The sequence below is a fragment of the Taudactylus pleione genome, unplaced genomic scaffold, assembly GCF_031769625.1.
Source record: "Taudactylus pleione unplaced genomic scaffold, aTauple2 ptg000016l, whole genome shotgun sequence".
NCBI lineage: Eukaryota > Metazoa > Chordata > Amphibia > Anura > Myobatrachidae > Taudactylus > Taudactylus pleione.
Genome location: NW_028284418.1, coordinates 29,571,197 through 29,587,600, shown reverse-complemented (window position 1 = coordinate 29,587,600; position 16,404 = coordinate 29,571,197). Strand labels below are relative to the sequence as shown.

Below are 16,404 nucleotides of genomic sequence, written 5' to 3'. Positions count from 1 at the left end.
GGGTGCAGGGAGGGGGAAGGTTATGTTTAGGCACTAGGGGGGAGGTTAGGTTTAGGCATTGGGGAGGGTCAGGGTAGGGAGAGGGTTAGGATACCGACCAACAGGTGTCAGTATCCTAACCCTGTCGGGATGCCGGTGTCTGGATTTTGACCACCGGGATCCCGGGCGCCGATATCCCGGACCCATTCCCTTTTTTAACTAGGCAACCATGGTGAAGATGGGTATTGATTTGAACTTAATTTAATACTTTCAATTTGTCTTTGCATCTTTTTCTAATTTCCTGTTAGATGGCAGATGAGACTATTAGTTATAATTTAGCATTTGTAAAGCCACATCAGTACAAACCAGGCGCATATAACTGTGTTCAATCCAGGAGTCAACTAGATACATACTGTATGTTACTCTTTTCTGAGCTGGACTCATCCTGCATACACGAGCAGTTCTACAAGCTAAGGAAAATGTGCTTTTCAGGAGGCATTTTGCGCTTGCAATTTAGATGCAAATTCCGTCCCACTCAGCTTCAGTCCCATATTCAGGTGTAACCCAACGTATAGAAAAAGTAACTTGATATTTGCCACTGGAAATCCACCTTACTTTTTTTCTGAGTTAAATGACAGAATTGAGGAAATAGCACATCATCGGAAGAAAAATGGAAACGGTTTAATTATTGCGGGGACAAGACAAATATAATAGTTTGCCTGCTGCACTGCGCTGGGGTTGTATGTTTCAACTTCAATTCCAAATTTACTGATAAATTAATTGTCTTCTATCAAAAAGAAAAAAAAGTAGGGAATATGGATTGTAAGATCCATTGAAGCAGCAACTGATGTGATCAATTAAATATTATTTGTTTAGCGCTTAGTAATATGTAGGCACTATAAACATAGCTGTTAAAAATTAAATAGTGTTTGAATCAATATATACCACGAATAAAACATTACTTTTACTTAGCTAAAAAAAAAGCACAGGACAAACAAAACACATTAACATGAGTTGTAATAAAAACTGTATCCCAGAAAAAATAAATATGTATTTTTGTATAATGGTGGCTACCCATTATGTAGAGCTGAGATAAATCACAAGAGATCCACATGTGTACGTAAATCTCAATTAGCACAAATCTTTTATACTGAGCAGAAATTAGACATAAGAGATCCTCATATATATGAAAATCTCAATCACATAGCCAAAGTATGTAAATTGAACCAATTCCAGATGTCATATATATCCAGATGGGTAATATTGGTACCAAAGAAAGAAAGAAAATTAATTAAACTAATTAGTGGTACCTTATCACAACATAAATCTTAAATATATCTCAAATTACTGTAGTATAATGCTTACAATTCCAAAATACATAATATATAGCCATATAATTATGCAATAACTGTCACAACCCAGGTCTGTTTCCCCTGTCACCGGTTCACTTACCGATTCTGCCAGCGTTCTCTGTCGCATCCCAGACGCACAGGCTGCAGTGTTTCTCGGCCTCAAGCAAGATCTAAGCCTGCTACAGAGTACTGCAGTGACAAGTCCCGATCACCTGTCTGCAATAGCCAATCAAGTGATAGCCTGAGCCTCACCGTACCACCTGTCCCTACTCAGCCTATCCCAGGTAACCCAGGGGTATATATCCCAGCTTCTGACTCTACCTAATGGCCAGTACAATGTCTAATCTCAGTTCCTACTGAGTGAGCAATACTGAGCACCTGTTGCTTACTTGTATCCTGTTTGTGCAGTTTTGCTTCCCTTTTGCTACACGGACTTCTGCAAGTGATCTAGACATGGGGCAGCTATTCCACTGGCTGCACAGAGAATCTCAGCCTGTTCCTGATATCCGAACCTGCCACTCGCCTGTGTATACCATTCTCATTGCATGGTGAGCGTATCTGGTTCCTGCACCACTGATGCCGTCCCTGGTATCGTCATCCACTATCCATTCCGGTGTCTGGTCTGAATCCGGTTCTGTCTATGCCTGAGGCAGCTATCCCACTAGTTGCACAGTGAATACCTACCTGATCCTGTGATCCGAACCTACAACTCTCCTGTGTATACCATTCTCACTACTTGGTGTGTGTTCCTGGTTCCTGCTCCACTCGATGCCGTTCCTGGTATCATCACCTACTACCCATTCCGGTGTTTTGTCCTTATCTGTTTCTGCTACCATCTGAGTGCTCCTGGATCCTGGACTACAGCGACAACCCATTTTCAGCCTGGTCAATACGTTGTCAAGATCTACCACTCCAGCATAAGAAGAGTGTTTTTATTATTTATCTACAGTACTAATCCAGTATCAGCCTGGTCAATCTACTGCCACATTCTCCTCTGATTGCACATAACAACTTGTCTTCAACACCGATGTCCCTGGTGGTCTAGTGGGTACGACCCGGCGTCTCTCCGCCGAGACCCGGGTTCGATTCCCGGTCAGGGAAGTGTTCTTCACTACATGCTAGGAGGTCTCCTTAGGCCTGCCAGCTTTCTGTACATGCCTCCAGACACCAACACAGACTAATATCAGACACCGGGTTCACAAACAAATACTAGTCTGACAATAAAGATGGGAAATGTGTGTGTGTGTGTGTGTATATGTATGTATATATCTATCTAGCTGGGATAGCTGGCATTGCCCAGGTTGAAGAAAGGAGCTTGAAGTACATCTGTCACCTTCATTTATTTACTATACATTGTCCTCGCCTATAACCCCATTCCATTGATCATGAAAAGGACCCCACTATTTGCTAACATGGCTTTAGCCCTGAAAAGGACCTATCTATCCATTTATATAGAGTATTTAGACTGTTACCTCAACTCTGAGGTATAAACAATGTTTTTTTTTTTCATAGGAGCTAGAATGATAAGGTGTCCATTCATTTATTGTGACAAACATGATACCTCTTATGCTAAGCTTAACTTCTAAAAGAAATAACCACACTGACAACAACTGCTTGGTTCGAATTAGAAATAATATATTTATTAAATTGCAAATTTATTTTAATAAAAGAGGGTGGCAAAAGAAGGTGCTACCACTACCCAGCTCTAGCCCAAATAACTCTTACCACAAAACATTGGGGACGACTAAAACGTCCCCACCTCTCAATATGCGTAACCTGCGCTGTGCAAGTCTCACAGACCCTTACTTTGGCACAGTCCAGACACTTCCGCAAAGAAAGTGCCCAATTGTCCAACTCGCATAGGTAGGACCCACTCGCCATCCTTCAAAGGGACAAGTGCCTCACAACGACCTCTTACACCACATATGGCCGCTGGTTAGTAGCGCGTTCCCGTCAACGCCAGGTTCCATGAACTGCAGCCTGCCACCCAACAACAAAACCAGCTAATCAAAAGCCGAAAAACTACCTTTATGGAAAAATCCCATCCCCAAAGGCGTAAATGCACCCCCTCTTGCCTAAAATAATTTGAACTCTCAAGAAACAAAAGAGGGTGCTTGATCACAACACCCACCGGCAGCCATCACGAACTTAGCCATTGCAATGTTTACCTTCTTTGTCCAAAGCGGCTAAATCTCTGGACCCTCTCCAAACAAAATGGGGTACAATCTCCGACCACACTCCCGGCCAATTGGACAACACCCTATCCAAATCTTCTTTAATTCTAAGGATCATCTCAATGCCCTTAATGTGACCCACATCATTTCCTCCGACAGTGTTCTGTAATCCCAAAACCATGTAAATGAATGAAACATGCAACATACAATATTATTAATACATAAACCCAGGTGAAGAAAACTTAAAAAACCTCCTGTGAACCTCTTCTGTAGCCAATTAGAATCAGGGCCCCTCGGAGGAAAAATTAAAAATCCCTTCACACCCCCAGTTTTTGAATGCTAATCATTCAAAAACTGACAGGTAAGCAATGTTTCTGGGTTAACGCAACAGGTGCAACTTAAAGCTTATCACGATGAACATAACTCTTGAAGGCATTGGAATTCCACCTCCCAATCGCCTGAATAGCGGCTGCAGGCAAACCTTCAGCCGCTGTGCATGTAGCAGCATCAATACGAAAAGAGTGGGTACCATACTCCTCGCTCTTAAGGCTTAACCCACGCACAGCAGCGGCTCTAGAGCCGGGCCGTCGCTCCCGGAGCGCAATTAAATCCGGCGGGCGCGGAAAATGCCCTCCCTCCCGTGACTATAGTGATAATGTAGCTTCAGGGGGAGGGAGCGGAGGAGGGAAGGGGCGGCAACACAGGATGGAGCCCCTTTCATAGTGACCCCAAACAAAAGCTATCAAGCAATCTTCCTGAGACTTACCCGCATCCCCATACTTAGCCCTGTAAGCCTCCCAGTCCTGCCATGCAGATGTTTATGCCCGTAAAGTAAATGGTGCCAAAGACTTGCCTGCTCGATAATCTGCCAGACCTAAGGAGGACATGTTAGGCCAATAGGGGCACCCCCAGGCACCAAAGCGCGAAATCTAGTAAATTGGAAAAGTGACAAGGCATCCGCTATGTCATTTTCAACCCCTGGAACGTGCTCTGCTGAAAAAATTTATGTTAAACTGCAAACACCTCAGCACTAAATGCCTCAGAAGCCACAAAGCCAGAGGGGAAGAGGAACGCTGATTATTAACAGCGTGGAATACCTGTCACACTGAAATACCACGCTCTGATTTGCCAGTCTGGTGGCCCAAAGCTCCACAGCCACAATTATTGGGAATAGCTAAAGTAACAATAGATTGGCCGTGAAACCCTGTGTGAACCATGCATGCGGCCAATGCAAAATGCACCATTCCCCTTGAAAAAATGCACCAGAACCGGCAGCATCGGTAAATAATTGCAAAGTGTGATTAAAAACCGCACTAGAGGGCCATAAAAGTTCCCGATTCAAATTTAACAAAAAGGAAAACCACACTCTAAGGTCATCCATGATTTCCCTAGAGAGGCGGACGGTATGATGCGGCTTTACCACACCCGCCGTTGATTTCTCTAGCTTACGGCAAAAATTTTGCCCCATTGACATAATCCGTCAACCAAAATCAAATGAGCCTAAAAGGGACTGCACCTGCTTCAACCTGAGCCTTTCTAGCTGCAAATTTTCCTCGATTTGCCCCAAAAGCTTCTGGACCTTATCTGCTGGGAGCCCTCCATCTTGTCCTGCGCAATCGGAACCCCCAAAACATGGAACAATGAGCTAGCTGAAAAACAAATTTTTTTTGACAAATGTTGCTGTTACCTGGACCTATAAAGAGAAAATCGTCTAAATAATGGGCAACACCATGTTGATCTGTGCCTGCGACAATGCACCAGTGAAGAAACATGCTGAATTATTCAAAATAGGCACAGCATACAGAACACCCCATGGGCAGACACTTATCAACGTAGAACTTACCCTCCAACTTAAAACCCATATAGCGCATGGAATCGGGGTGCAATGACAGTAGCCGAAAAGCTGATTTGATATCTAACTTTGCCATTAATGCCCCAGGGCCAAAGCTGCGAATCAAACTCAGGGCCTGATTCAAACCCGCTCGTGAGTGCTCGCAAGCGGGTCGATGTTGGCCCAGTGCGCATGTGCACGACGGCGGCTCCGTCGTGCGCATGTGCACGACGGCGGCTCCGTCGTGCGCATGTGCGAGACCCGGATAGCGACGCTCCGGGTCTCGCACCAAAGGGGGCATGCTGTAGATGTTGAGTGACAGCACGCCCCCTTTGGTGGGCGTGCCGGGGGCATGCCTGCCCAGACGGAGGCGTTCCATGGGAACGCCTACCATCTGGGGCTGGCCCCTCTGACATCACAAGTGATGTCAGTGGGTGTACCTTCGGCTCTGTTTGAGCTGAAAGCCCTCCAGGGCTTGCGGCAACGAGACCCTACCACAAGGGTCTCATCACAAGACCATCGCGACCATCTTCCTGGCCGCTCGCTATAGCTGTGTGTGGTCACCCACAGCTATACGTGCGGCCAGGAGGCCACTCTAAAAATGAAGAAGGACGGCCCTGATTCAGAGCGAGCGCTCTGTCAGAGCGTCCAGCTCTGAATCAGGGTCTCAGTGCGTCACCAAACAGCTGATACAGCACACGGCAAAGCTCATCAAGAATGGCGTCATTGACAGAGCACCCGAGGAGATGAGACAGATGTTAGATTAAACGGAATTTGCCGGGGACTTTCCTGGGCACCACCCCAAGGGGGAAAATGCATAAACCCGGCAAGGGTTCCACATCAAAAGGACCGCACATATGTCCTAATTGAACCTCCATATCCACCCTCTGCCGCACCACCAGCGGTAAATCTCTCGCCAACTTGAGAATCCTGCAGGCAACTACTTGGAAAGAACAGGAAATGGGCAAACAAAAACCTAAACTAAAACCTTCAAACAAAAACCTTGCATCATCCCGCTTAGAATAGCGCGCCAACCACTCACCTAGTTCTTGTAATATAATATGTGTTGGCACCATATTTAGTTGCCCCAACGCTCTCCCTCTACTCTGAATGGGAAGCACCACCCCCGCCCTTGCAGTCCTAGGCTGGGTGTCCTCCCCCACAATTGCGACTGGAGTGGCGAAAATGACAATTTGCCCCTCTAGTACATTTCCCATCATTGAAGGCAAAGCACTTACCTTTTGCCATGTACTCCAAGCTGACATTCCCTACTACGTTTGGTTTTCTATATTGACTCTCTGATGAGTTTTTATTATGTTGGATCACCTCTAGCCACACCTCTACGTTCTTTACACCTAAAGGCATGACCAAATTCCCCTCCTGCTTACGACGACATTTTTCGTCATAATCCCTCCATACATAGCCCCGGGAATTCAAAAACATCTCATGAACGAGGTAAATATATTTAAGCATGTTCATGTGCTCCCCAGGCCTAGTTTCAAGGTAACAAGCCGCAAAGACCAAAATACCCCTCATCCAATGATGGAAAATGCGAAAAGCATTTTCCTCAATGCCACCTGTCTTCTTGGCCTCCTCAAAATCCTGGCTCATGTCCTCCGTGAGTGTAAACATATCGATATATTTCCCCTTTCTTATCTTTTCCCTGATTCTCTTTCTTAGACCCCTCATTATAGCCGCATTGGCGCAATGAACCATATCGGGATACGGTGGCACTTCAGCAGGTGCAGCTGTTTTGTCCGTACCCTTGCTCAACACTGTTTTCTTGACTATGCGATGCGCAATCAATTTTGCCAATTTCTGCAGGCACTTGGGGGACCCCGATGCTGCTAGATGAGTCAGATGAAAAACTGTTATTAGAAATTTGCACAGGTATATGCTCACCGGATCCAGAAGGGCCCGGAAGCTACAAATCCCCCGATACAACTCCTGCAGGCACAGAAGGAATGCTCCCAGATGCCACAACTTCTTCCAGAGGCACCTGTCTTTTTCTTCGGAATACCGCTTCTGGCCCCGTAGATGCCGCTGGACCACTAGAAAAAATATCCGTTGTAGAAACAGACATGTTTAAAACCACGGAGGACACTGTTCCATCAACTGGGGGTGGTGGAGGGGGGTCGGAAGTATGGGCAGTGCCTGAGGGGCAGTGACCGGAGCTGCCTGGAGCAAAGGGGAAGCAGGGCTAAAAGAAGCTCTGGGAACTGCCGGGGATGAACTGCTGCAGTGCTCTTGGCAGAAGGTGTGCTGGTAACCAAGTCCTGAGTGAAGCGTAAGCTGCCAGACAGAGGCTGGGTGGCTGTTGTGACCCTGAAAAAAATTGGCTGACCATAGGGAAAATGGCTAAATGCGATCTCCGGAGGGGTGTAGGAGGGATAAGATACCGCCATAGATGAGAAAACGGGATTCTGGGGCAAAACATGTGGTGCGCATGATGACCATGTGGGTTGCGTGGCATGGGGAGAGGAAACCACAGCAGGCACGGCAGTAAAAGGAGGGGCATTAACTTGAACATTAAACACAGCATATTCCAAAGAACAAAAAAGAAGTAACTCGCGACCACAGACCGCTGCTGTGTCCTATCTAAGGTATACCCAAAACCTAAATATACAATTTCAAAACAACAAGATAGTGTCACTAGCACAGTCTGTATGGAGAGGTCTACAAGGTATCCATCTTCGTCTCACAGAATGTCTTCACCACTGTTTCATTTCAAGATACGGAACCATATTCTGGATAGAACTCACCACTGGCACTCTATTACCGTTCACTGAAAGGTTTCTTTAACACCTCCTTTTTCTTTCAACACATCATACTTCTTAGGGGTCTATCAACAGACACTCACCATAAATCCACCTTGGTTCATACGTATAAACGTTTCTTGTTACGACTTCCCTTATATATCCAATTGATGAAAAAATGTATCTATTTTCTTAAAACAATTCTTTATTCCAAATCGGAACCATAAAAAGTGAAAAATAGTCACATCACAAAAAAAAGCACATATAGCAGTATTGGAACTACAGGTGGCAATAGGATATTCACAATATGGTTTTAAAACCTTTCTGATGACCCGGGCATAATCAGAAAAGGTAATCCAACTGGATGACACGTGGAAGAAAAAACCATTTAGAGAAATATCCAAAAAGAGATGTATAATACCGCCTGTTGTCCAATTCCTGCTGCTTACTCCACCATCTACGCGTTTCGGACTGATTGTCCTTCCTCAGGATGTGGAGCTGTAACCCAGGAAGGGCTTAATATACCCCTCCTCTAAATTAAAAGACAATTAACCAATTATACTAAAAATCGCAAAAAAAACCTCAATAGACCACATTGTGAAACCTCCTATTACCATCTGAAGTCCCTTACAGGATATAACCTTACTTCAAAATTCATAGACATGATAATCTCCCATAGAGTATCCAAAATAACATAAAAAAGGATATAAAAAAAGGATAATATGCATCAATTCAGCGTCAACAAAATCCTGGAATGTAATCCACCACCCACCATAGGAAAAAGACTGTGGCTCCTGCTTATTGCCACACCGCTTCTTCCAGTCTGCACAGCGGAAGTCCTTATAAGGTAATACCCCTCTGTAATACTTCCCTCATAAGTCCTAAAGCCCATATATATGAGCCAATACTTCCGCAGTAGTCGACTACCACACCCGGAAGTGAAAACGATCAGGCGCTCCATCCGCCCCCTCTAACACATAAACCATGTGATTAGAAGCGGTCACGCATACTTCCGGAAATCTCTATACGATGCGTCTCACGTCCACATCCGGAATCTGACCCGCAAACCCGGAAGTTGGTTTCAAAGGAATTCCTCCCCATGGGCTCGCTTATTTAGTTCCACAATAGTTATATGCACATATGTGAAATACCACGAAGGTCCACTCCGTTCATAGATTGATATATAGAGTTCTGGAGATATGCAGCCAGATCCTTAACATCGCATCACCATGGGGCAGTATATATTCCAAACATTCTGAATTAGTACTTTTCCATAGTACCAAATAAAATATCCTCCGTTGTACATGTAAAAAGGGGAAAGTAAACACCATTAGAGAATAAACATAACCCATAACAACCATATAACAATAAAAAATATATATATGTGTACACGGCTTCTACGTTCTTACAGAAACCATTTTGTCTCGAAATCTATATTAAGTCCTCTCAGGGTTAGTGTTTTTAACATATAGATTTTTTTCATTTCCATTTGTGCAAGACGTTCTTCCATATTATTTTTCCTCCAATTAGGATGGATAACCTTAATACCACAGAAGGATCTAAGTTCTGTGATATTGCACTGATGTTTCTGCTGAAAATGTAAGGAAACATTATGTGTACTCAATCCTTTTTTAATGTTCCTGGCGTGTTCTGCCAGTCTAATTTTTAACATACGGGTGGTCCTGCCCACATATTGTGAACCACATGTGCATTCCAGCAAATACACACAATATCTGCTATGACAGGTTATAAAATCATCGATCTTATAACTATGATTAGTTTGAGTAGATTTGTATTCCTTTATATGAGATACTTCACTTTTACATAATCTACACATAATGCACTCTCCGCATCTATAAAAACCTTTTGATTTATTCATCGTTAGGTCCCTGGGCTTTGATGTTACACTTTTAACAATAGCATTCTGGATGTTGTTAGCTTTCCGATAAATAAACATCGGTCATTCTTTAATATATCCCTTTAATACAGGATCTCTAAGTAAGATATCCCAATGTTTAGCTATGATAGTTTCAACTTGTTTATATTGGCTATGATATTTAGAGATGAATGGTATACCCCTATCCTCCCATTTTTTTATAGTTCCATCATTGTTAAGAATATGCCCCCTCTCGAGATCACTGGCCTGAGTCATAGCTTTGGTCACTAGCTCCTTTCCATATCCCTTCTGTATGAATTGATGACTCAAATCGATTGCCTGCACATCAAATACCTTTTTGTCTGTACAATTACAGTTAATACGTTGAAACTGGCTGTAGGGTATACTCCTTAGCCAGTTAGCATGGTGGTTGCTGGTGAAGTCAATGAATGAGTTACAATCAGTCGGTTTATTAAAACTCTTGGTTATCAATGTATTCCCTTCTATATATATAGTGAGGTCTAGGAAATTCACCTCTACATCACTAATACAAAAACTGAAATTGATGTTATATACATTTTCATTCAAATAGGCACAGAATCGTTCCAAAGACTCCTTGTTACCCTTCCAAACAAAACAGACATCGTCAATATAGCGCATCCAGGACACTAGACTGGCACCAAACTCATGGCCACTCCACACTGATCTATGCTCCCAGAGGGCCATGAATAAATTAGTGTAACTAGGTGCCAGTCCAGTGCCCATCGCCGTGCCTGACGTCTGTAAATAAAACGATTCCATAAACCAAAAAAAGTTGTTCTTCAGAACCAATTCTATTCCCTCCAGCACAAAGTTTTTATAGGATTCTGTGAAAGACTCTCTATCTAAAAAGAATCTAACAGCCTCCAATCCAAATCGATGCTCTATAATTGTGTAGAGAGATGTAACGTCGGCGGTAACGAGCCAATAGTCATCTCTCCACACAATCTCCTCAAGCTTATGAATAGTAGCTATGGTATCCTTAAGATATGCCGGGGTCTTCTTAACCAGTGGTTGGAGTATAAAATCTAAAAACTTCGAAAGGTTAGATAATACAGAATTTGTGCCAGCTACTATAGGTCTACATGGGGGGTTATTTAAGGTCTTATGGATTTTCGGGAGGCCATAGATTACGGGGACAGATGGTTTTTCAATTTTAATATATGATTTCTCATTTTCATTAATAACCCCTTTGCCTGTATATAATACAAGGAAAGTCTCTCATTTTTTAGTAATCCCTGCACTGGGATTCCCCCATAATTTTTTATAAGTGGTATCATCACAAAGTTGTTTGATAATCTCTGAATTAAAAAGCAAAAAAAATATATTAGGGACAAACAGGATTTTAAATTAGGCAGACAGCATGCCATCACAAGAAAAGAAAAAATTTTTTTAGAAATAAGGAGTAATGAAACACCGCAAAGGACTCAAGATTGGATGACAGAAGCATTAAATCGCACAGAGGATAGAGGATTCACGAGGAAGAGTGAGAACGTTAGGGATGTAAGAAAGAATTTGGGGACAAACTATACCAACAGGCAGACCAGAAAAACGTACAAGGAGGATAGATGGAAGGTAGAAAGAGATGGATTAGATGATGATTATGTTAGAAGGAGGCATCAATGGAAGAGGGATTACCAACAGGGGGAACCCGCATTTCGGGATGAATACAAACTTAATAGGAGGGATAGATATAATATAATGAAAATAGATTTGCTCCCTTAAGGTATGAGGAAAATTTTTTAGGAAGAGATCGTCATTACAATTTAAACACGTGAAGAGAAAAAAGAGGGGAAAAAGGGGCAGTGGGATGACCCACCGCCTCAATAAAATAAGAAGAAGGAGAAAGAAAAGAGGAATTGTTAATAATTATGTATCTGTGGATTCTGACCCTAATAAGGTAGAGAAGGGATTACTACTTACACCAGGGATTACTACCAAAACGGCAATCTACAATTTAAGCAATCATGTTCTTTCTGATGAGGAAAAAAAAGTCCCGAAAATCCATAAGACCTTAAATAACCCCCCATGTAGACCTATAGTAGCTGGCACAAATTCTGTATTATCTAACCTTTCGAAGTTTTTAGATTTTATACTCCAGCCACTGGTTAAGAAGACCCCGGCATATCTTAAGGATACCATAGCTACTATTCATAAGCTTGAGGAGATTGTGTGGAGAGATGACTATTGGCTCGTTACCGCCGACGTTACATCTCTCTACACAATTATAGAGCATCGATTTGGATTGGAGGCTGTTAGATTCTTTTTAGATAGAGAGTCTTTCACAGAATCCTATAAAAACTTTGTGCTGGAGGGAATAGAATTGGTTCTGAAGAACAACTTTTTTTGGTTTATGGAATCATTTTATTTACAGACGTCAGGCACGGTGATGGGCACTGGACTGGCACCTAGTTACGCTAATTTATTCATGGCCCTCTGGGAGCATAGATCAGTGTGGAGTGGCCATGAGTTTGGTGCCAGTCTAGTGTCCTGGATACGCTATATTGACGATGTCTGTTTTGTTTGGAAGGGTAACAAGGAGTCTTTGGAACGATTCTGTGCCTATTTGAATGAAAATGTATATAACATCAATTTCAGTTTTTGTATTAGTGATGTAGAGGTGAATTTCCTAGACCTCACTATATATATATAGAAGGGAATACATTGAAAACCAAGAGTTTTAATAAACCGACTGATTGTAACTCATTCATCGACTTCACCAGCAACCACCATGCTAACTGGCTAAGGAGTATACCCTACAGCCAGTTTCAACGTATTAACCGTAATTGTACAGACAAAAAGGTATTTGATGTGCAGGCAATCGATTTGAGTCATCAATTCATACAGAAGGGATATGGAAAGGAGCTAGTGACCAAAGCTATGACTCAGGCCAGTGATCTCGAGAGGGGGCATATTCTTAACAATGATGGAACTATAAAAAAATGGGAGGATAGGGGAATACCATTCATCTCTAAATATCATAGCCAATATAAACAAGTTGAAACTATCATAGCTAAACATTGGGATATCTTACTTAGAGATCCTGTATTAAAGGGATATATTAAAGAATGACCGATGTTTATTTATCGGAAAGCTAACAACATCCAGAATGCTATTGTTAAAAGTGTAACATCAAAGCCCAGGGACCTAACGATGAATAAATCAAAAGGTTTTTATAGATGCGGAGAGTGCATTATGTGTAGATTATGTAAAAGTGAAGTATCTCATATAAAGGAATACAAATCTACTCAAACTAATCATAGTTATAAGATCGATGATTTTATAACCTGTCATAGCAGATATTGTGTGTATTTGCTGGAATGCACATGTGGTACACAATATGTGGGCAGGACCACCCGTATGTTAAAAATTAGACTGGCAGAACACGCCAGGAACATTAAAAAAGGATTGAGTACACATAATGTTTCCTTACATTTTCAGCAGAAACATCAGTGCAATATCACAGAACTTAGATCCTTCTGTGGTATTAAGGTTATCCATCCTAATTGGAGGAAAAATAATATGGAAGAACGTCTTGCACAAATGGAAATGAAAAAAATCTATATGTTAAAAACACTAACCCCGAGAGGACTTAATATAGATTTCGAGACAAAATGGTTTCTGTAAGAACGTAGAAGCCGTGTACACATATATATATTTTTTATTGTTATATGGTTGTTATGGGTTATGTTTATTCTCTAATGGTGTTTACTTTCCCCTTTTTACATGTACAACGGAGGATATTTTATTTGGTACTATGGAAAAGTACTAATTCAGAATGTTTGGAATATATACTGCCCCATGGTGATGCGATGTTAAGGATCTGGCTGCATATCTCCAGAACTCTATATATCAATCTATGAACGGAGTGGACCTTCGTGGTATTTCACATATGTGCATATAACTATTGTGGAACTAAATAAGCGAGCCCATGGGGAGGAATTCCTTTGAAACCAACTTCCGGGTTTGCGGGTCAGATTCCGGATGTGGACGTGAGACGCATCGTATAGAGATTTCCGGAAGTATGCGTGACCGCTTCTAATCACATGGTTTATGGGTTAGAGGGGGCGGATGGAGCGCCTGATCGTTTTCACTTCCGGGTGTGGTAGTCGACTACTGCGGAAGTATTGGCTCATATATATGGGCTTTAGGACTTATGAGGGAAGTATTACAGAGGGGTATTACCTTATAAGGACTTCCGCTGTGCAGACTGGAAGAAGCGGTGTGGCAATAAGCAGGAGCCACAGTCTTTTTCCTATGGTGGGTGGTGGATTACATTCCAGGATTTTGTTGACGCTGAATTGATGCATATTATCCTTTTTTTATATCCTTTTTTATGTTATTTTGGATACTCTATGGGAGATTATCATGTCTATGAATTTTGAAGTAAGGTTATATCCTGTAAGGGACTTGGTAATAGGAGGTTTCACAATGTGGTCTATTGAGGGTTTTTTTGCGATTTTTAGTATAATTGGTTAATTGTCTTTTAATTTAGAGGAGGGGTATATTAAGCCCTTCCTGGGTTACAGCTCCACATCCTGAGGAAGGACAATCAGTCCGAAACGCGTAGATGGTGGAGTAAGCAGCAGGAATTGGACAACAGGCGGTATTATACATCTCTTTTTGGATATTTCTCTAAATGGTTTTTTCTTCCACGTGTCATCCAGTTGGATTACCTTCTCTGATTATGCCCGGGTCATCAGAAAGGTTTTAAAACCATATTGTGAATATCCTATTGCCACCTATAGTTCCAATACTGCTATATGTGCTTTTTTTTGTGATGTGACTATTTTTTACTTTTTATGGTTCCGATTTGGAATAAAGAATTGTTTTAAGAAAATAGATAAATTATTTCATCAATTGGATATATAAGGGGAGTCGTAACAAGAAACCTTTATACGTATGAACCAAGGTGGATTTATGGTGAGTGTCTGTTGATAGACCCCTAAGAAGTGTGATGTGTTGAAAGAAAAAGGAGGTGTTAAAGAAACCTTTCAGTGAACGGTAATAGAGTGCCAGTGGTGAGTTCTATCCAGAATATGGTTCCGTATCTTGAAATGAAACAGTGGTGAAGACATTCTGTGAGACGAAGATGGATACCTTGTAGACCTCTCCATACAGACTGCGCTAGTGACACTATCTTGTTGTTTTGAAATTAAACACAGCATAGCCAGCTAAAGCCCTATGGGAATTTAATATAGTGGGCTGAGTTTGAAAACTATAAGCTGCTGACCATGAGCTTGCAGCGCCCATGGCCTGCACATATGCTGCAGATGCAGCAGGTGGCGCTCTATTCACATTCAAGTTGGGCCCAGCCATCACAGGAGCTGCAGAGCTCCCTTCTGCAGCCCCCAAAATGGCACCTGTGGCAGTTGTCAAAGGCCCTGAGACCTCCGCAAGGAGGCCAGGGGTCCCAGGGGTCCCTGTACCAATGTACCGCCTCATAAAGGGGCCTGAGCGCAGCCAGGGAATTCCCTGTCCCCGACTTGCACGTGGTCACGTGACCCCTTTCCGGCCCCGACATCCAACGCAAGGCCCGCAAGGACACCTGGGCCGCACAGGATGCCAGGACCGGCGGTAATCAGTGCGGGTGTTGGAGGAAAATGCGGCCGGGGATTCTCCGTCCCCGGCGCGTGCAGGCTCAGTGCCTCTGTCGACAGGCCTGGGAATGCGCCCATGGCTCAAAAGCCACTGGCCCCTGCCACCGCTCAGACGAGCGGCAGGAGCATGACCAGGGGATGCTGGGGAACCGCCTCGCCACCCGTTGGAGGAATGGGCTGGATGTCAGCGAGCTCCCTGGGAGAGGGAGGCCGCGCCTAAACCACAGACCGGCGGTAACCTGTGGCCGCGAGTGGACGGGCCATGTCTGCCAAATGGTAGGAGGGGGGACAGAACTTTTTGGACAGGGCATGCCGGCAGGCAAGGGGGGTGACAAAATGGGGGAGTTTTGATGTAAGAACAGATATAGAGAGAAGAAGGGAGAAAAGAGGGTAGCAAGGTACAGAAAGATAGCTGAGAAGGGGAAGAAATGACAGCTAGACAGTGGTGAACATAAGAAATTGAACTAGAAAGATAGTAAGGTGACTAAGAGGTGACAGGATAAAGGAATGGAAAGAGGGCTTAAACAGTGAATGACAGAAAAACTGACACAACTCCTGAGGTAATACAAGAGTGCTACAGATTCTACTTAGCTTCCAACTGAATAAGAGGCTGAAACTATTCAAATTCAGCCTTAAATAGAAAACCTAAATGAACCCGCCCCATCAACCCTAATTGGCTAACCATGAACTAATGAAAAAAGACCTCACAAACTAGAAAACTACCTAGCAACAGAGGCCCTGATTCAGAGCCGGACGCTCTGACAGAGCGCTGGCTCTGAATCAGGGCAGTCCCTCTG

At 43.1% G+C, this 16,404-nt stretch overlaps 2 protein-coding genes across 5 annotated transcripts in view; both read right to left on the bottom strand.

Annotated features, from left to right (window-relative positions):
- The window catches only part of LOC148541907 (cGMP-dependent protein kinase 2-like), a 198,963-nt gene that overhangs the window by 167,612 nt on the left and 14,947 nt on the right, over window positions 1-16,404 (bottom strand). The gene's annotated exons all lie outside the window — the stretch shown is intronic.
- Window positions 6,477-9,193, bottom strand: LOC148541908 (uncharacterized). Its single transcript, XM_088476641.1, has 2 exons — window positions 9,103-9,193; window positions 6,477-7,387 (listed from the first exon to the last, which is right to left on the bottom strand). Exons 1-2 carry the CDS (start codon window positions 9,191-9,193, stop codon window positions 6,477-6,479), a joined length of 1,002 nt encoding a protein of 333 aa, XP_088332767.1.